General features: G+C 44.2%; 1 protein-coding gene across 1 annotated transcript; it reads right to left on the bottom strand.

Annotated features, from left to right (window-relative positions):
• Nucleotides 1-405: 405 nt before the first annotated feature.
• Nucleotides 406-3,392, bottom strand: LOC147888157 (receptor-like cytoplasmic kinase 176). Its single transcript, XM_087393662.1, has 4 exons — nucleotides 2,135-3,392; nucleotides 1,784-2,041; nucleotides 1,533-1,670; nucleotides 406-1,420 (listed from the first exon to the last, which is right to left on the bottom strand). The coding sequence occupies exons 1-4, from the start codon at nucleotides 2,924-2,926 to the stop codon at nucleotides 770-772; spliced, it is 1,839 nt and encodes a 612-aa protein (XP_087249788.1). The 5' UTR covers nucleotides 2,927-3,392; the 3' UTR covers nucleotides 406-769.
• Between the last annotated feature and the right edge of the window lie 17,709 nt (nucleotides 3,393-21,101).

The raw sequence follows: 21,101 nt of genomic DNA, 5'->3' as shown, positions 1-21,101 counted from the left end.
ACCGACCGAGAGTTGGTTGCCGTTGTCTTTCGTCTTCGGCTTGCCCATTTTCCTACCGAGGTTAATAAGTTCTGCCCTTTTTTCTCGCTGGTCGTAAAGTTTCGTGGCTACCGTTCTACCGAGATGACTGTCAACGTACGTAAGTAGGTCTACGAGAACGGAACACGTTAATTATAGTGAAAAATAGAGCGTTGCACAGAGGGAGTAGTAAGTACCACAGTGCCACACGACAAGTGCTTCCGTCCATGTATATGTGCGGCGTGCGTGTGTCTCCGCAAGTGTAGGACGCACACAATCAATACGCCAACAATGTTATACACTACATTGACTACAAGGCTCGCACTGGCAAACTCTTCATACCAGAAACAAAACCTTGAATGAAACTAAGCACAACTTAAGCATCAATCCAAGAATTATTTTCCAATCAACCAGTTTGGAGTAACGCTCCATCCTTTATACGACTTGTAAAACCAAATTCTTTCTCAGCTTCTCTTTGCACTACAATACTCCGCACACTCCTCGGAAGCCGTTTCTGATCAGGCTCTAATCACTCCAATTTTTAGCATAATCGATCGCGCAGAGAATGTATTTCTGCATGGAAAAATTTTGGTATATGTACAACCAAAACCTGGGATGATGCTTGCATACAGCACCAGTCTCGGCAGTTAATCTACACGATGATCCACAAGGATTAGTATCACATGCTGCTACCTCGTAACACACTCTGTGCACGATCATGATATACAAATATACGGTAGATCAAGATCTGCTAGCAGCCCTGAATTCGTTTTAGCGGTCCAGACGGGTAATACTCGTGCTGGCGAGCGACTATCATGTCTTCCTCCATCACGAGGCTCGAAGCACAAGGTCGTGGCGGTATGATCAGAGGCCTCAACGGAGGACTTTCGATCAGATCGAACTTCGTAGGTGATCTCCTGGAAGCTCGTTCTTGCATTGCCGGTTTGATTATGCCTCTGGCGGAAGCAGAAGAAATCAATGGTGACGAGTTTCTCTCGCAAGCTGCAGTTACGTTCTCAGTATTCCTCGGTTCTTTCAATGGAAACCTGATCGTGTACCTCATCTCCAGCACAGATTTCATCGTCTCCGCCACCTTCCTCATCGACGGCCTTCTCATTGGATCTTTCTGTAAGCACTGGAGGGCAAGGTCTGCAATCACCTTGGCGCCTTTGGATGGAAATCGGCCTTGTAGCTTTGGATCCATGATCAGAAACAGCCTCCCCTCGTCCATGAGAAATGGCTTTGACCACTTCACCAAGCAGTGCTCCTCCTTGGGAGCTCGTGGATCCATGTTCTGCCTACCGCTCAAAAGCTCTAGGATCACCACCCCGAAGCTCCACACGTTACTCTTCGGAGAAAGCTGGCCTCCATTCAATGTTTCAGGTGCACAATACGCGTCGGCCTGCCGAAAAGACGCAAGGGCTAAGTTGACGACTTTGAGAAAGATAAACGGGGACAATGAACAGTTCTTCATCACCGCAGCTTGTTTTGTCCCTAACCGATTATACACTTACTCGCGGATTGCTTGTGCAGTTCGAATTTTCGGCATCGCCACTAGTGTTGCTGCTGCTGAATAATTGGTAACCCGACAGTTTTGAGCTATAATCCACATCAACTTGTATATGAAACGTTCTAAAATCTTTGTACATAACCTGCAAGGATGATACGACTGTGAGCTACAATTGCTTTATGGTAATCACTCTCCACTCAGCTTTGAGCGCCACACTGATCATGTATGTCTCGTCGATCATCCAAATCAGCTCACCTGTTCAGGAAACTTTTCGTGCAAATTCGCTAGCCCTTGCGACGACCCGTAGGCGATCTTCATCCTCGTAGGCCAATCCAGTGGAGGAGAGTCCGACCCTCCAAACAATAAATTGTCGAGGCTCCCCTTCTGCAGCTTCTCGAAGACCAAGATGCGCTCAGCTATTCCCTCGTCAGCACAGAAGCCGACAAGTTTACACAGATGCGGACCGTGAAGGCGAGCAAGGGAAGACAGTTCTGCGAGCCATTCCTTGTACCCCTATTTCATCCATACGGAAATTGGGTCAGAAGAGGTCACGATGAGTGCGCTAACGCCTATTTGTAGCTTCCCAAGTTCGTCAGAGTGCACTACCTGCTGCCCTCTCTCGCAAATTCGCACGACTGTAACCTCTTGCTTCTCTGCCTTTCCGCTGAACTTGATAGACCCACTGTGACTAGGCACCGCAGCACCATCTCCACCGCAACGATCAGCAGGAAAATTTTCGCAGGCTGTTGGAAGCTCGTCGTAGGTGAAAGACCTTAGTCCAGTCACAGCCACAGCCACAGGCTCTTTTGGAGGTGGGAGAGGCTGGAGATCTGAAGGATAGACTTTACCTTTGAGTACTCCACTGACAGAGACAGAGTCTGACCCCTGTTTGCCACTCGGGGATGGACTGAGTTTTGGGGAAGTGGCTGTAGGCGAGAGGGAGGCTGCAGCAGCGGTACGGTCGTGGGGGAGGGGGAGACGATAACCGCTGCGACCAGGGGAAGGCTGTGGAGAGGGGAGGGGCATGGGCTGTCCGTTGAGGCTCTTCTTGTCAACAGTGGGGTGGGGATAAGCCGTAGCAACGTCGAAGAGAGAAGAGCCAAGCTCTGTAGCAGATCGCGCTCTCCCTCCTAAGGGCACAGGGGGAGAAAGCGCAGCGCTGGAGAAACCATCTCTACTGTCCCTGCTGCCATAGCTTGGATGAGAGGAACGCAACTTTGGGTTGCTATTGACGAACCATTGTGCGTTCTGGATCGCTCGCACGCGGCTTTTGAAGCTGGGAGGGGCTGAGAGCACAGGCCTCGCCAAGGATTCAGGCTCATCGACGCTAGCCACTTCGTGATCAGCAGCAAGCTTCGCTGTCTGCTTCTTGGATTTCTGGCCTGAGAAGCACCTCATTCTTGCTTCTTCCTAAGGCTGCGGATTGCTCAGAGCAGCTCCGGGCGCTGCTGCTGGAGCTGGAGAGCCAGAGCTAAATACTACTACTGTCCAGATACGGAGAGTCAGCAATTGCTCTAGATCTGGCAAAGCTCCAGCACTCGCTTCTATACGACAGAGAACAAGCAATTCTATACAGAAGAAAAGCTCCAATTAATTGTATACAGACGAAAAGCTCCAGCAAACGCTTCAAAACAATGGACGAAGCGCCCGGGAAGGTGCTAACGACTGGAAGATCGGATGAGGGCTGGCGAGGCAGGAGCGATCGCTCCGTGGGTGTGCAGCAATGGAATGAAAGGTGAATGGATATTTGAAGATTGGGGGGAGGAAGATCTACCGAGAAGAAGCAAAGGGGAGTGACTTTAGTGAAAAGGAAGGAGCAGAGTGGGAGAGAGGTTGGGCGGAAGAGTGAATGGATGGAGAGAGCTAGAGAAGATTGCGAGAGGTGGTGTAACGTGTCGATATGAAGAAAGTGGTTAGTGGCACCACCTTTTGTCAAAGATGAGGGCTGAACTTTGAACAAACACAACATCAAGAAGGTGACTCTTATTCAATCTAGCCCTCGAGTCAAACTTTTAAGTTCCACATTTAGCTTGAAGCTTGACTTCCCCTCCCCTCCTTCCCTCAGCCCTAGAAGTAGATCTTGATGAGTTGTTCACGCATTCACGTTAAATCTTTTAAAGGTTTTTATTGAGAATTTGAAGATTTTAAGCAAAAATCTTTTACCTATTAACCACAAACTAGGGGAAAAAAATAAGGACAAGTGGCAGTTTAGAGGAGAAGGGCTTCTACGTCCCATGAATTCCACATTCAACCTTTCGAGTTTGATAGGACGTTTGAAATTATGAGATTGCATGAGGACGTTAGCATTTAGAGAGGTACTGGCTGACGCTTACAACCTTTGGCATTTCAAGAAAATCGTTAGCAATGTAGATAGCCTGACAAACCAATGCTGGAACGCCTTAATAATCAATGCCTCAAGGTCTTAATGGAAGCGAGAGTTAGGTGATGGTTGGAATTTGATTGAAATCACACCTATTCTTATCGATCTTCCTCATTGATTTGGTCTTCCCTTCTCCACCCAATCTTGCTTGATTTATGCCTCTAATCTGTCGCTCCAAATCTGTGTTCTGCCATTTCATGCTATTCACTAGCTTCGAGAACTCAATTCTTACAGAAGTTGTAGGATGTGTTTTGGAGATAGTGTAAGAAAACAATACAACGTCTGTGCTCAGCAAATAACAGGATCTCGTATGCAAGAGAGAAAAGCAGATAGTATGGAGAATAAAAAATTTGATTACCATAGAACTGATACAATAGATGGCGCTGCCTCCCAGCCGTGTGCTCCTGTGAGAAAAGCTTCGATGGCGTACTGGAAACAGTAGAGGACGGAGGGTGGATGCTAAAGAATCAGGGTTGCTGTAGCCAGTGATGAAATGGGCTTCACGGGCTTGCTCTTATATAGCCACCACTAGTAGTCGGTTAGACCCAATTGGGTGACCGACCCAGTCCGCCCAAAACGGCCGACTGGGAGTCGATCCCGAAATAGGCCACCGACCACACGATAGAACCGGTGCGTAAAATAGAGCAACTGACCTACGGTTATTGTTTGGCCCACAGCCATCCAGGATCATCTGGGGCTCCAAACGGGCCCTGCAACCTGAGAGTGGACTGCCTCGGGAAATGCTCCTTCTACCCTCAGTGCGGTCAGTCATGGGATGCCTTCCCGCACTTGCATGTAGCCTAGTTAGTAGTGTGCCAACTTTATCTGAAGCCGTCCAGCCATCAGGCCACACATGGCCCCCATCTGGTGTCCGAACTAGGACCTACTAAATAACCGAGCTACTTAAATGCCTTCTCCTCATATGGGGGGCTTATAAGTAGAGTTAGTTGGTTCCCGCGTAGTTACATGAGAGTGGAGCATTGATATCTAACACCCCTCCTCAATGTCCACCCGCAAGTGAACTTACTTTTTCGGCCCAATGCCAAGTCGATGAAGATGCCTCTCCAGCAAGTCTCTTCCAAGAGCCTTCATGAAGATGTCCGCAGCATTCTCTGTAGTCGGACAGTACACCAAGTCAACCTCTCCATCCATGATGAGCTCGCGTATAAAGTGATATTGAATCTCAATGTGTTTTATGTGAGCGTGGAACACAAGGTTCTTTGCAATCGCCATGCAACTCTGATTGTCACATGATAACTGCTCCCATTTGGTCCTATTAGCATCAGGGACATGCACAAAATAGTCACATCCAAAAACTCTGAAATGTGCAGCTGAAGGTTTCTTACTAGAAAAGGCCTATAGTGGAGTCATCCCGTTCACAGCCTTCGTGTAGCTACGATTCAGAATGTAAACTGCCGTGTTACATGCTTCAACCCAGAAAGTCTTTGGCAAATCTTTCCCTTTCATCATACTCCTACCCATTTCGCAGATGATGCGCATCTTACGTTCTGCTACCCCATTTTGCTGTAATGTATGTGGCAGGGGTTTCTGCCTTTTGATCCCGTGACTTTTGCAGTAACTTTCAAATTCACTTGATGTGAACTCTCCACCTCTGTCTGATCTCAACTTCTTCACCTTCCTCCCTGTTTCTTTCTCGACCATTACATGCCATTCTTTGAACTTACTAAAAACCTCATCTTTAGATTTTGATGGGTCCTATCAAGCAAGGCATCACATTTTAAATTTCTTAAACCAAGAAAGCATGGAGGTGCTCGAGATGATCATCATATGAAACTACAATGATCAATAAGATGAAGTAAAGTGTCAAAAGAAGGAGAAGGACAATGATGATAATGATGAAAAGAAGCCCTGCAATTGGGAGAATGAAGAAAGATCAACAATCAAATTGAAGCTACATCGAGTAGTGTGAGGCTGAAGGATGAATAGAAAGTCTGTTCAAGCAGAAGAATGAAGAAAGATTGACAATCAAATTGGAGCTACATGGAGTGGGTTTGAGGATGAAGGATGAATGAAAAGTTTGTTGAAGTACGTTCTTGGCATTTTCATCGCCATCACCAATAGCATTGTTGGGAGGCAAAAATTGAAGCAACAAATAGATTGGTAATAAGAAAGAAAGGGCACGAGGGGATGGGAGAAGGACCCTTTCACCATCTTCTTCTTCCCATTGCCATCTGGATTGAACTTGACACCTTTGAGCTTTGTGCGATTGTCTGCTGTGCGAACACAAGCCGAGAGACATAAGCTAATTAAGGCCTTAGAATGCTTGAAATGGCATTGGGCTAGATGTAGATGAGCGGATAATTGACAAGACCATTGTAGAGGGAGAATCCTCGAGTTCGATGACTGTGAACTCCTTCCTGCCAATCCCGTGGGACAACCAAAATGCTAGTATGACCTTTATTCACAATTATACCTCAAGCATTTGATCAATGCTTTCCCCACTGTCCCCTTGCAAAGCACTCCTCTCTGCATCCATAAATCAACAAATGCAACTACAAAGTTTCTTCAATTGGTACTACACAGCCATGAACGTCGAGTCTTTGTTGCTAGTTGTTAAGGTTCTCTAGCATGATGTCACTTGGGCATGGGTCTTGGCATATCAACAACACTCATGACCATGTCCATCGGGATTTTCCTACTATGTATACTGTGGGAAACTTTTACTCTGTGGCTTGCCATGGGCTTTCTCACTAGTGGGAAACTTTTACTCTGTGGCTTGCCATGGGCTTTCTCACTAGTTATAAACTAAAATGCCTTGAAATTTGAAAGTTTTAAAATCTTCTATTTTGAACTTTGAAGGTTAATTTCCAAAACTTGCCATTCACTTGACATTAAGCCTTAGTTTTTCGTGACTTCCCCCCCCTCACACGCTTAACCTTGATTGAGCACCGGTAGCTCAAGCGATGGGTCATTTGCCCACTTGAGCTGGCTACAAGCAATCAAATCTTACTATCTGGCAGTGAAGGTCCCGAGTAAATTGTACCAGACCATCTAGGTGGGTAGAGTGTAGGGAAAAAAACCCCTTCATTGGGTTTTCTCCACAACCCCAATTGTGCATATTGAACTCCTAGTATTGGAAAATTTCAATCACACTCTCTCCTTCTCTACTTGCTTTCTCAATACTAGGGAGAGTGCAAGAAGGCAAGAAGACATTGCATTTGCTTCTATGAGAAAGCACACTGTTTCTTGCCTCATTCTGCATGGACATTAGCATCAATAAATTATAAGTTCATGTTCTCATTCGAGATCAAAGTCAACAAACTTCATCTATCTTTCAACCATAAAGCAGTTTCAATTTTTACAACTCTTTAGGAGGTCGTGGGTTTAAGCCTAAAGTATGTTATGTATGTAAGGTTGCCTTACCGATAAGTAGGTCTTCCTCCATGATAATGCAACATTTCAACTCATCGACTGGGCCTACTTTCATGACCAATATCTTCTTTAAAGTTCGATAAACTATCTTGGTTGAAGCCCCTAGCCATCCCTACAATCACATTACCTCTATGCAATCATGGTTCCAGACCAATATTTTCTAAGCTCCATGCACCATTAACCATAGCAAAATAAATGCTAAAGCTAATACTTGACATCAAATCTTTATAGGGACGATGATTAATAACTAACATGTTATGCAAGCTGTGGTGCCAAACCTTATTATGCAATCCCAATAGGTGCCAAACCTTATTATGCAATCCCAACAGGTAGATTTGATGGCTATGCAAATATTTGGAGTGATAAATCATGAAACCAACCAAAGTGTAGCTTGGGCACATGTATAAGTGCACATGCGCACACACACACACACACACACACACACACACACACACACACACACGTCTCTATGCAAATATTTGGAGTGATAAAAGCATTGCCCTGACTTTGTTGTTTAGCCAAACTTATAGAAAGGCAACACTTTAACACCTTTTTCACAAGGATGTTCATAATGCTAAGTTTTAACGATAGTTACCTTTACCCTATTGTGGAGCTCCCTTATATTTGACTAAGAGGCCATGGGTGGGACAAAACTATGATGATATGTGAATGTGATGGGCTTCTAGATTTTTACTTCTATCATAGGTTTGGTGGGACCCTTTTTCAACAAATCCATACCATGTTGCCAATGGTTTAAGATTCAATTCTATGGTCAAAGCACCCTTGTGGATCCTCCATGTTGTTTGCCTCTTTTTCATGACATAGTTTTGTCATGACTTGACCTAATCTCTTTCTATGTGTACACAAATCTTCCTCAACTTTCATAAGTGCTTTGCTCGATCCATGGGTCACCATGGCATAGATTGTTTGAAATTGTGTGTTTGTTCATAATTTGCATGCTCATCCTTTTGGTGGATAAAAAAAGGGCCTTTTGTCTTCCATGTCTTTAATAGTATTTAAAAATTAATAGTTGAACCATCCTTAAGGAGATGAGTTCCCAACTAATATCATTCGTGGACTCGTGGCATGATTTGTGTGGGCCATCCGAGGTGGCATTCGTAGAGATGAACCGAAACATGCTAAGTCTGGGACCTAATCAAAATGCCAGTTAGACGCTTACTCAAGAATAGAGAGCGTTGATTAGTCAAAGTCTTCACTGTTCAGCCCGATTTTTCGCTGCGACTTTTCTACGGTCTTGTTTAACGGGAAACAAACAGCCAAAATTATAAATTTAAGGGCCCGCGCATCTCCAATTGCTCTGATCTCAAGAAAACTGCCATAAAAAGAAATGGGTTTTACAGCGGGATAATTGAGCGCCTTAACGGCTGAAAAGATTTTCTGTCCTTGCCGGAAGTTGTCATTTCCGACACTGTGTACCGGTCAACCAATACTTACCAGTCAAAGTCAGGTGAAATGCCCAGATTTTCTGGTCAACATTGCGCCTTGAAAGCTGCGGGCCTACCTACATATGCACTTGTATGTGGGTCCCACCTGCCTCCCTTAGGGTCCCACATTCAATACATCGGAGGTAGTATTTTCGTACATCCTTTATATTAACTTTTTTTGTTTTTGAGAAATGCATATGAATATCATTTCAAATTTCACACCCAAAACGCCTAATTTTTTCATTAGGGCCTCTTTTTGCGCCATGCAAGCAATTTGACAATGATAGCTGGGTGTTTGGCCACCGGTGGCCAAAAGAGACCGGTGGCGGAATATGCCTGTCACCGCCACCGCACCCCATGGCGGGGAAACATGCCCTTACATGTCTTAGGTTACTCCTCATGACTTTGGTTCTTCTTCCACTCACCCACGCATCATCAACCTCATGGAACTCAAAGAAATGTGAGCACTCACCTCTATGGGAACCTTCCATCCTAGAAGTTATTGAATGGTGGAATCTTTAAGTTGGAAATGCCCAATTCCAACTACCCAAATCTATATGCTTTAGTGATAAAAGAGCTATCATCGAAGACTGTTCTCTATCCGTGTTTTCAACTTGTTTTCCATTTTCAACCAACATTTCCTTGGGGTTGGCTAGCCTTGAATTACTAAGCAAATGGATGCATCATGCACATTTCTTATTGCCCCTTTAAAGAAAAGCGTTGCTATCTAAAAAGTGTGTGATGTCAGAAATCACATGACGTCCAATAAATAATATTCATAATCATCCCAACGCATATGCAAAAGTTGGGAAGTACTAATTTTAACTGCAAGTTTAAAAATGATCATACCTCTTCCTCCCTTCCAAGAAGTTCTCCCATTAGATTCTCATGCATCCCCAAATCTTCAAGGCTAGTAGTTGCATCCAAAGGTGTTGATCTTTCCAAGGCATAGTGCCTTTGCTTAAGTGTAAAGGTATCTATTGGATAAAGTGCCTAGGCATGCCCCATCCTTGAGAGCCATGCCTGAATGGAGTTTCAATGCCTGTCACAATCTTGTTCATTAGATTAGTGCTAAACCACCCATTTCACCCTTTGGAGAAGCTTCATATTTTAGGGTGACCCGCCGATGAAATATGGCTAGTAGGTTCAAAAGATTGAGTATATACCATTCGAGTATAATTGCGAAGGAGGGCATCATGATCTGTAGCCTTAAAATCACATCCATGGGAGCATGCCTTTAGTGACCTTTTCTCTCCTCCCAACCAAGGATATCACATTTGAGTGGATGTTGCCTCATCTTTAGGTGAAGGTACTTCCCATTACCATACCTCTCAACACATGGATCCTTTAAGAACCCTAAATAAGTCACATCCCCCAAATAGAGAATTCAGTCATAGCACAAGTTTTGACTTTCTTTGTTTTCTTTTCATGCACATGTGGGAACCATGTGCTGTTGATGACCTTTGATTGAAAAAATCCCATTTATGCCCTTAGATCTTGAGAATGACCCTTTTGCAAATTACAATTTCGTGTAATCCCATGTAATTTTCAAAACATATCTTGTTTCATTTCCTAAATGTTATGTTTTGTCATAGAGCATTAACCCTTTCGTCAACTATAACCTGATTCTGTGGAACAAAATGGAGCCTCTGCTCCTTACTTCAATGGGACTTCAATTTGAAAATAGTAATTGTCAATACTTTACTTTAAATGCAAATGTAGAGTCTTTAGCTAACATTGAAGGGTAGATCAGCAATTTATGCCCATGTAAAAAAAAAAAGCTCAACGATCTATTTAACAATAATTAGCATTTTAAGCATTGTTGAGCGTTTCATGTTTTGTGATACAAGGCATATGACAATTTGATAAAGGATTCTCTCCTTACATCACATGTTGCATATGCAAGAGTGCTTGGAAAAAACCATGCACATGTATGCATCTATGTGCGTGCACGCGCCCCCCCACCCACCCACACACACACACACACACACACACACACTCATGCCTCCTAATAGGACTTTGCATGATCAAAGATCATGAGCCCTACTAGACAAAATATGGTTGGTCCCTTAAAATAATAAATTGGATTACGATTAATGGATAAGGAATACCACTGGCGGATTATGAAATTGGCCCTTAAGGGGACTATGGCCATGAAAAATGAATGACCCCCCAATGAGGATACGAACATTATATTAGCAGCGACACACCCTAGGAACATGACCAACTACCGCGAACCATAGCCAATTAGGCACAGTAATGAGCACATCTCGCCATTATGGAGCACTTCCCCATACACTACTGCACACACACACTACGCTACATATAGTAAATGCGAAACATGGCGTGACCTGGGACCACAGAGCCTTGAGCCCTGACAGGAGTCGTTAGGACGCACGTTCCCTGGAGGCATAGCCCAAGCCCTTATTGGCCTCGAGGAGAAGTAGTAGTAATTCAAGCCTCCCGCTAGAAGTCCACACGCTAATGCGACGGCTAAAAGAAAGGACTTCTGATCCACACATCATCCAAAGTCCCTTGAAAGTAGCGCCAATGGAGAGAGCACCACCCCAAATCTCAAGAATACTCCAACGGTTGGATCATAGATACACTGGATATCGACTGAGCGGCACATATTAGGGCTGCCAACTTGAAGCTCTGACAACTGTTGAGCCCGATAGGAACTCAGGAGCAATGCCAACGATCCACCCTCCAACACCTTTAGAAGACATGGGAGCTACATAGGTAAGTTCGAGCATCCTTCTTCGAGCCTCTTACTACGCAATGCTGAAGCACTCATTAGGAATTGCTAAAGGTGATGCGATGCCCTCTCTTCTCTGCTCCCCCCCCCTAAGACGACCAACTCCCACTGAGATCTGGGAAGGAAAACAATGACGGAACACGCGGGATACATGGAGGGAGCCAAGCCCTGCACCCCCAACCAATGGGGAATGTAGAGCCCCATGGCACCACTCTGGACAACCCCCCGATCTATAAAGCCCCTTGGCTGTCTAGCCGCAGCTGGACATAGATGCCTCTCAATCTTTCATCACCGTAGTGAGCCCCCTCCTCCACGTAGCTAATGGATACCCTGCCATCGAGGCCACTTTTAGAACATCGACGTTGCTACATAAAGGAAAGGCATTAGAAACACTGCTGGACTTAGATGTTCTGAAAGAAGACATCGAACTGTTGATGTAGCATGAGGAAGATGCATAAAAATAGTTCAAAAAAATAATATGGGTAAGCTAAGGGGGAGGAAGCTGATTCCATCTCCCGTTGTTATGCCTAGGAGTTTGTTTAGTCCTTGTTGTGACAACCCCGGTGCATCTCAGACTACCCACCTATGTAATGCACTTGCACCTCCCCTCCCTCTTCTTCCCTCAAGCAAATTATACCTCCCTCTATGTCCTCATCCCTCAACCCCCACCGATCTCACTCTACATTCTCCTATTGCAGCTCTCCCTGCTATCTCTCCACTTTACTGTCTCCCTTCCACTACTCTAGATGATCTCCACGGAAAGCATCAATGTGACAATCCCTATAATTGAAACTCCATACTTCCTTCATAGCAACCACGCTGGTCACCAATTACTAGTCCTCAAAGTCTAAATTCGTAAAGCGTCCACGCTAAGTGCACATAGTCCATGTCCTAGGACACAATGATAGTTCTGTAATAATGTAGTATTGACGAAAGTTTTTGGCGACCCAATACCCCTGCTGCACTACCGCATGAGATATGTTAACACCTTTTTCATAGTCAATGATAGTTCTAACCGCTCTCTTTCATTAAAGAAGGGAGATAGACATTAACATTTGTATTGTAAATGGCACGACTAGCACTAGTACTTTGGATATTATAGGGCATAGTGCCAAAATGACGACGGGATCCTGATACTATAATTTACAGGGTTACTACTGATTGGCACTTTGACTTATTAGGCTCTAAATTTACATGATCTAAAAACATATACTAGGTGATAGTTACTGTGATACACCTATGTAAAAATCTAGATAATATAATCGTTATGTTAGTATCTAGCTAGTGTGAAAGGAGAAATGGCCTTTCTACAACCCGGATACTGTACTCTAGTTGAGGTATATCCCTAAGGCTAGTAAAATTGCATGAAATAAATGAAAACAGATTGTGAAGCATAAAAGAGTTAGATGTAATTCATGCACGACAAAAAGACTGCCTAGTGTACTTAAATATCAGAGTCCAAAATTATAAGGAAGGCCCTGCAATTTCTTGCACAGATATTTGTTGACATGTTTTCTTACTGAAAATACCTAGTGGGAGTGTTTGGTAGATGCAAGAGCAAGATCAATGAATTAGAAAGGAGGTCACCAAAATACGTCAATGATATTTTTAATGTGGGAAGACCATACATTAAATGTGGGAAGAACATACATTAAATGCAGATGCAATGAAGAGAAAATGGACTGTAAAGCCCAGCCACTTTGGTTTGACCATGCTATATGGTTCATTGTTAACAATCTGGTTACCTTTTTTCCAAGGAGACCTCTTAAGGTAGGCCTTCAACTCATTCCTATTATTCATGAAGTCCCCTGATATGGTGCTGTTTGGAAAGGCCTCTATCACCTTTATGTACATGAGGGAACTAATGCTTACAGTAGTACAAAATTTAGAGAAAAGCCCATCTCTACCACTACTCCCATGACCATCCCCTGGAGTATGTTCATACGGAGAGAATTATAAGAGGATAATCAGCTCTTCAAAATGAGGTAGATTCCAATCACGTGATGGAGCAGGATATGGGAGATCCAGATTGATACAACCAGCCCAATCACACACCCCAAAGCAAATTGAGTGGCAGAATAGTGCAAAGAGCTCGATTCACTTGGACATGGGAGAATCTTAGGTAAGACCCTCGAAGATCATGAGAGGCGGCAAAACAATGTCCTTTACTCAAGATACCAACAATAAAAAGCTAATGGATAAGCACCTCTTGTATGATGACAAGGACTGATATTTTGCAGGTATGTAACCTCCCATCAAAGAGCCTTATCTACCTCTCCCATGGGGAGCTTACCTTAATCACTCACTGCGTGAAGAACAATAGGAAAGGATTTATATCTCTAATGTTTAATAACCCCCTTCTTGACTATTTCTCCATTAAGAAGCTACTTTCAGATTTCTGTTTGGTCCATAATCTACCACTTGCTAGTAAAAGTGTGAATGATGTCATTATTAGTTGGTCCTTCAAAGAGAACATGGGAGCTAAACTAATGAAACCATGGCTGGTCTTTAGGGATGAAGGTAAGATAGCATGTCATTGCCTTGAACCCAACATGGCCAAGTTCATAAACAAGACTTGGAACCATGTGATAACATTGGACACTAACATTATCCAGAATGAACAACTCCGTAATGAGGTATAAAAAGGCTTGAACCATATCCCAAGAGAGGGAATACAATTAGGAGACACACTCTCTACCTTAATGCAAGCCTGGCATCAATTGAAAAACTGAAAGGGACAGCCTCCACAAAATGAGTAAGCACTTCGAAAATTTCGCAAGAAATTTTTTGAAACACTTGATTGAATCCAAGACCCCCCATAGAGGGGAACCTTTCCTCTTTTCCTACTCCTATGAAGTACAAAAGGAAATAGAATGGATTAGATCTATAGTCATGGTCACCTCCACGGATAAGTCAGCATCCACTCCGATTTTTATATGTATAGAACTCGCCTTCTCCTTAGCATCTGAGAGACTACAAAGCCCAGACTTCGTTCGGATTAAGCATGGGGACTCCCTTGACTGACTGGCCAAGGACATTTTATCCTTTCAGATATGTCCACTTATTGAGCACCTTTCACTACCCTACCTAATATGCACATACAAAGCACACAAGAACTCCTTTAGGTGGATTACAAATGTGCATGCATGTGTATTCTCTGAATTAGTGAGATTCATCTCCTCAGCACTGCAAGCATGCCTAGAACCTCTCATGATTACTAGTGCAAAACTACAGGAATCCATTATGGAGGACCTTGGAGTCCCATCGAAGGCATTCGGGATAGTAAAGTCAGTTTATGACACAAGGATAAATTTATCGGAAGCAATAACATGTGTATTCACACAGCAGACATTGGCAAATGTTTTGAGAACATCCCTCTACAAGGGGAAATGGGTCTCATCTAGGTAATGGAACATGTGATCTCACTCACCTTCTCATGTTCAGAGAAAAGCTTCATTGTCCCTCAAAAAAGAATAGGGTTTTCTTGTTCCCCTCTTTGGTGCAACCTTTACCTATTCTGGTTTGAGTACAACTTCACCCTAAGACTCCGGCACCTAAAATAGGGGAAAACCCTAAAAAACTTCAGACATTCAGCAAGGTAAATGGATGACATCCTCCTGATTAATGTACTGAACCCAAGACGATTCCTAGATTTGTCCAGTGAAAAAGACCCCAGCAATTTGTATTGGATTTACCCTTTGGAGTTTCTAGAAATCAAAGAAACAACAAAAGCACACTCCCCCGATACACAAGATGAAGCCCAAGGTACCAAAGCATCCTTTTTGAACTTGGCCATTATAGTCGTACACCCCAAAAATGGAGTGGCAGTTACTAGCAAGTTTGACAAACTCGAAGAACTTAATTACAAGGTATGCCAATACATTTGGCGAGACGGGAATAGGCCAAAATCATTCTCAGAAAAAGTTATCCTTTCACAAATAATGCCCATTCTTTACATGGAGAGTGGGAATTTTAATGCCCTAATTAATACACATTAAGAAATTGATCCGAAAATTTGAAAAGAATGGATTCGATGGAAGTAGGAGTAAAGGATTGATACTCGAATACCTCAAAGGTGACTTCTCCGAATGCTCACTAAATATGCATGCTACAATAACCCGATGGATAGGTAAGCACCTTAAACCATTTTCGCACCTTTAGTTTTACCCCTACATGTACCAATTGCAGGGCAGCGGTCCAACCCAGTCTATGAAGATGGGTGGATAGCTGCCCATGCATAGACTAAAAGGTGGAGACCACTGCCGTGGGAATAAGGCTTGGTGTGACACACACACACTCATCCCTCCTAATAGGACTTTGCATGATCAAAGATCATGAGCCCTACTAGACAAAATATGGTTGGCCCCTTAAAATAATAGATTGGATTACGATTAATGGATAAGGAATACCACTAAGGGATTATCAAATTGGCCATTAAGGGGACTATGGATATGAAAAATGAATGACCCCCAATGAGGATACGAACCTTATATTAGGAGCGACACACCCTAGGAACATGACCGACTACTACGAACCCTAGCCAATTAGGCACAGTAATGAGCACATCCCGCCATTATGGAGCACTTCCCCATACACTACTGCACAAACACTACACTACATATAATAAATGCAAAACATGGTGCGACTCGGGACCACAGAACTTCGAGCCATAAGAGGAGACGTTAGGATGCACGTTCACTGGAGGCATAGCCCAAGCCCTCAATGGCCTCGGGGAGAAATAGCAATAATTCAGGCCTCGCCAAAAGTCCACATGCTAACGCGATGGCTAAAACAAAGGACTTCTGATCCACACATCATCCAAAGTCCCTTGAAAGTAGCACCAATGGAGAGAGCACCAGCCCAAATCTCAAGAATACTCCAATGGTTGGATCATAGATACAGTAGATATCAACTGAGCAGTGCATACTAGAGCTGCCAACTTGAAGCTCTAACAATTGTTGAGCCTGATAGGGACTCGGGAGCAACGCTAACGATCCACCCTCCAACACCTTTGGAAGACATGGGAGCTACTATTAGCCGGAAAAGAAATCAGGACCAAAGGCTAGAGGCTAAGCATGGCGACGCTCGAGGGACATAGAGGAAAGGAGACGTGAGGGCGAAACGTTATCATGGGAGGGGAAAAGGAATTAGAAGGGGAGGGAATGAAGAGGGAGACTATGACACAAGGGGAAAGGGAGAGGGGGAAGAGAAGCGTGTACATGATGGGAGGAGGAATGCAAAGATGGAGACTTCAAGGGAAGAGGACCATGCTTTATTTTGAAAGGAAAGGAAGGGAGAAATCAAAGTACTAGCTAGGTGGCTTTACAAGAATGAGTGTGTCTCATCAAGGAATGGCCCCCTCCTCTTATAGCTAAGAGAGGGGCTCTCCCCCAATAAACGCATCCTCCCACATGTATGGTGTGTGTGGAAAAGTCTCCCATGTGGGCTAGGCGGTTACTCACTCTCAATTGTGTGCGACAACCCTTTGCCTCATTTTTCCACATAAATCAAGCTCCATATCTCAAGTCTATGATACTCCCTTGGTCTCTCCCCAATTTTATAATATGTTCAAACCTCTAGGAGGACAAGTGGAGGGTTGGCACAAGGAATCTTGCCACCTCATCCTACTTTCCCCATTATTTAACTTGCTCTCTTGGACCTTCTATACCTCCCCCACATGAGCCTATCCTATATGGAGGGAATAACCCAATATAATATCCATCTCCACCTATTTTATATTACTTCTCCCATGGACTTTGAGCCATATCTCACTAAATGCAGCCTAGGTGGGGGGGTGGCACATGGAGGAGCCATGCCACCTTACATTTTATAATATTACTACCATGGATTATGTACAACACACCTTATGGGTCCTCTTACATGGAAGGGTGGCACATGGTCATGCCCTACCATCTCAACCCTAGGCCCTATGCACACCATATTTTATTATACTATTGCCACACATACAAACACACACACATATTAATGCCTTTTTCCTCAGACAAATTTATCCATAACAGTTCCCCCCCCTAGGTAGAGAATGAACAGCATTTCCATGCCCGGGTCCATCAGCACAAAGAAAGGCTTGAGGTAACGCTTGTTGATCACCTTCTTGCCATATGGTTCATGCAGCTCTTGAACTTGTACAGACCCATTGCTACATTCCTTGATGACTTTGTATGGACCGGTCCACAGTGGCAGAAACTTCTTATCCATTTGGTGGTCCAATTTGTTATCAAAGCATAGCACAACATCCCCCTCAGCAAAGCATCTTTCCCATCCCTTGCGAATCTTAGCATCCAAGCCGGCCTTTTGTCGATTCTTTTGGATCTCTGTTTGGTGTAGTGCAAGGCATCGGGTTTCATCTAGCTTCTCAAGTTGCACCAATCTGGCCTCTAGATGTTCATCTTCTGTCATCCTCTGTTCTTGTGCCAATCTCAAGGCCAGAAACTCTATCTCTAGTGGTAAAACTACCTCAGTTCCATACACCAACTCAAAAGGAGTGTGACCTGTAGATGTTTTATGAGTGATGTTGTAAGCCCACACGGCTTCAGTGACCTTCTGATCCCACTGGCTCCTGTTTCCTGTGGCCATTTTTCCCATGGTTTTACAAAGGAGGCCATTGGTCCACTCTGTTTGACCCATGGATGCTGGATAATAGATGCTAAAGTGACATCCTTGAACAAGGTCGGCCAATAGTATCCAGCATGTAAAATCTTCTTAGCTGTATAGTCATTGGCATAGTGGCCTCCACAAAATCCATCATGATAATGCTTCAATACCTTAGGCACTTCATCTGCATCAATGGCCCATCTTAGTACCCCATCCATGCCTTGATGGTACAACACCCCATCAAGGAGGGTGTAGCACCTACTATCTCTGCGGATCTTCTTTCTCTCATAGCTAGTACTTTCTGGAGGAAAGGAGAAAGCAGTCAGAAACCTGTAGATACCACCATACCATGGATCCCCAACTTCTATGGCTGCTACAAGGGTTACATCGAGGCACTCCTCTAAATCAATCAAAGCATTCTTCAAGTTGGAACAACCCCCTTTTACAATTTTGAAAGAAAAATCATATTCTTGTAGAACTGCCAACCATTTGGCCAACCGGCCCATGGGATTTGGTGATTGAAGAACGTGCTTTGCAAGACTAGTGCTAGTGAGTATAATGGACTTTCTAGCCACGTAATGCTTAAATTTCTCAATGCAGAACACCAAAGACAAGGCATCCTTGTCAGCCTCTTAATAGCATCGCTCAGTGTCGAGCAATTGTTGAGAAGCAAATCAAACGGGATACATGAACCGATACTCCCCTTGTTAGAGAAGAATACTTGCCACAGTGTGCTCACCAAATATAGAAAGTCTTTGACCAATTTGGATTGCGTAGAATGGGTTTTGAAGCTAGAGCATTCTTGATTTGTGCAAACCCATGATCACAATCCTCATCCCAAGAGAAATCAGCCCCATCTTTTAATAGCATAGTCATGGGTCGTGTCAAAGCAGCATATTGATCAATGAAGCGGTGATAGTATCCTGCTAGATTGACAAATGAGCGTACCTGACATTTGGTTGTTGGCAGGGAGAGCTTGAGGATGGCTTCTACCTTCTCACGATCAGGCTTGACACTCTCGGATGAGACAATATGTCCCAATAACCTCCCTTGAGTGGTTCCAATGGTGCATTTCTCCAGGTTGAGACTGCCATTCGCATCATTGACCCTTTGGAAGGCCAACCTAACCTTCATGACATGCTCCTTACATGATGAGAATATACAAAAATCATCTAAAAACACCTCCAAGAAATCCCCCAAATAAGGAGCAAACACCATCTCGATAAATCTTTGAATTGGTGAGGCCAAATGGCATTACTTTGAATGCAAATGTGCCCCAGGGTGTGGCAAATGTGGTTTTAAGCACATCTTCTTCGGCAATTCTGATTTGATAAAACCCAGAGTAACCATCACAGAAAGTATACATCTCATGAACACTTACCTTCTCAAGAATGAGGTCTTGAAAGGGAAGAGGATGATGGTCCCTCTTGGTGGCTACATTGAGTTTCTTATAGTTGATGCAGTCCAACCACTTTGGGGTGACTACCACTGGTGAAACCCATTTAGTATTGTGAATCGAAACAATAAACCCAGCTTCTACAAGCTTCTACAACTCCGAGCACAAAGCATCGGTTTGCAGGGGCCCTAATCTTCGATACTTCTGAGCCACAGTCTTCGCATCCCCAGGCTTCAGCTCTATCTTGTGCTCTATGGCAGTCACATGGTGAAGGTGGTGGTAGCTAGTTGCAAAGAGGTCAGGGAAATCTTTGAACATTTCTAGTAACTCGTCTTTCTCACTTGGAGTGAGGTTTGGGGAAAGCATAAATTCAAGCTGTTGAGGACTCGCTATTACCTTTTTGCAGGTGGCGGGGTTGGAGACACCCCCATCATGTAAACTTCCTCCTCTGAGAGTTCCTGCCCCCCGTCTGATTCTTCCATTGATTCAGACACCGAGGATGAGAGAGTATCACTGTCTTGCTCCTCTTCTTCTTCTAGTTCCGTGGCACCGGGTTGCACTGGGATCTTCTCCTTAGAAGCACCAAAAGACATGTGTCATGTCTTCCAATAGCTGATTGCATCGCTCTTTCTCAACCATGGTCTCCTAAGTATGGCTGGGTAACTCCTGCCTGTATCTTCAATGTCCACTACATAGAAATTGACGGTCGTGGTCAACCCATTGACAGTGATGGGCAAATCCTCAATGACTCCCAAGGTGGCGAGTCGTCGACCATCTGCTACCTTGATTCAAGTGGAGGAATGCCTTGTACATTTCAAATTCAATTTCTTCATGATTCGGGGCACCATGATATTACATGCAGCTCCCCCATCAACACACACATTTTTGACATGGCAATTATCTATGATGACATCGACTGTATGTGGGTGCCGATAAATTTCTTCAGAGATAGAAGATACCTCTCTTACCTTTCCCTTTTTCTTGTTCCTCCTCATCAAGAGACCTTGCTACAGCTCACGTCTCACCTTAGGGCTTAATGCTATTAGTTGAGGGAGCGTGATGCTCAAAGAACGATGAGTAAGTTCCTAAACGACCGAATAGTCTTCTTGCCCCGAGCCGATGGAAAAATTCGAGGGTGACCACTTACTCCTGCGAGATCTTTTAGTCTTCTCTATTGGTGGGTCTGCCATCTCAGCATCTGAGGGCTTTGAGAAGGACACCTTCTTCCTGGGGTAGCCTAGTGCACGGTTTGGAGAGGAGTCCGAGGTGGTACGACTTCTTTTCCCGAGGTCAAGGATCTCTACATCAGAATCCTCAGTGCCAGATTCACTTAGAAGATTCACCCTTGGAGTATTGGGACATTTCATGTGATAATGACCTTTTTGGTGGCACTCGTAGCATACAACATTAGCTCGGTCTCTTGGAGGGCGGTTGGCTTGATTTCTGATGCCCAGCATCTCAAGCTGAAGATCATTCAGGGCCTTGGCTAGGTCATTGATTCCAGGTTCTGTTGCAGGGGGGGCCTCTTTAGCTAGAGGGGCCAAGGGAGTAGAAAGGAGGGGGGCTCGTGGGCGAGGCTGGGGAAATCT

This window comes from Dipteris shenzhenensis, chromosome 22, assembly GCF_047967505.1.
Source record: "Dipteris shenzhenensis isolate YYH24624 ecotype China chromosome 22, Dip_SZ_1.0, whole genome shotgun sequence".
Classification (NCBI taxonomy): Eukaryota; Viridiplantae; Streptophyta; class Polypodiopsida; order Gleicheniales; family Dipteridaceae; genus Dipteris; species Dipteris shenzhenensis.
The sequence above is the reverse complement of the archived record's forward strand: the minus strand, read 5'-3'. Positions and strand labels throughout refer to the sequence as shown.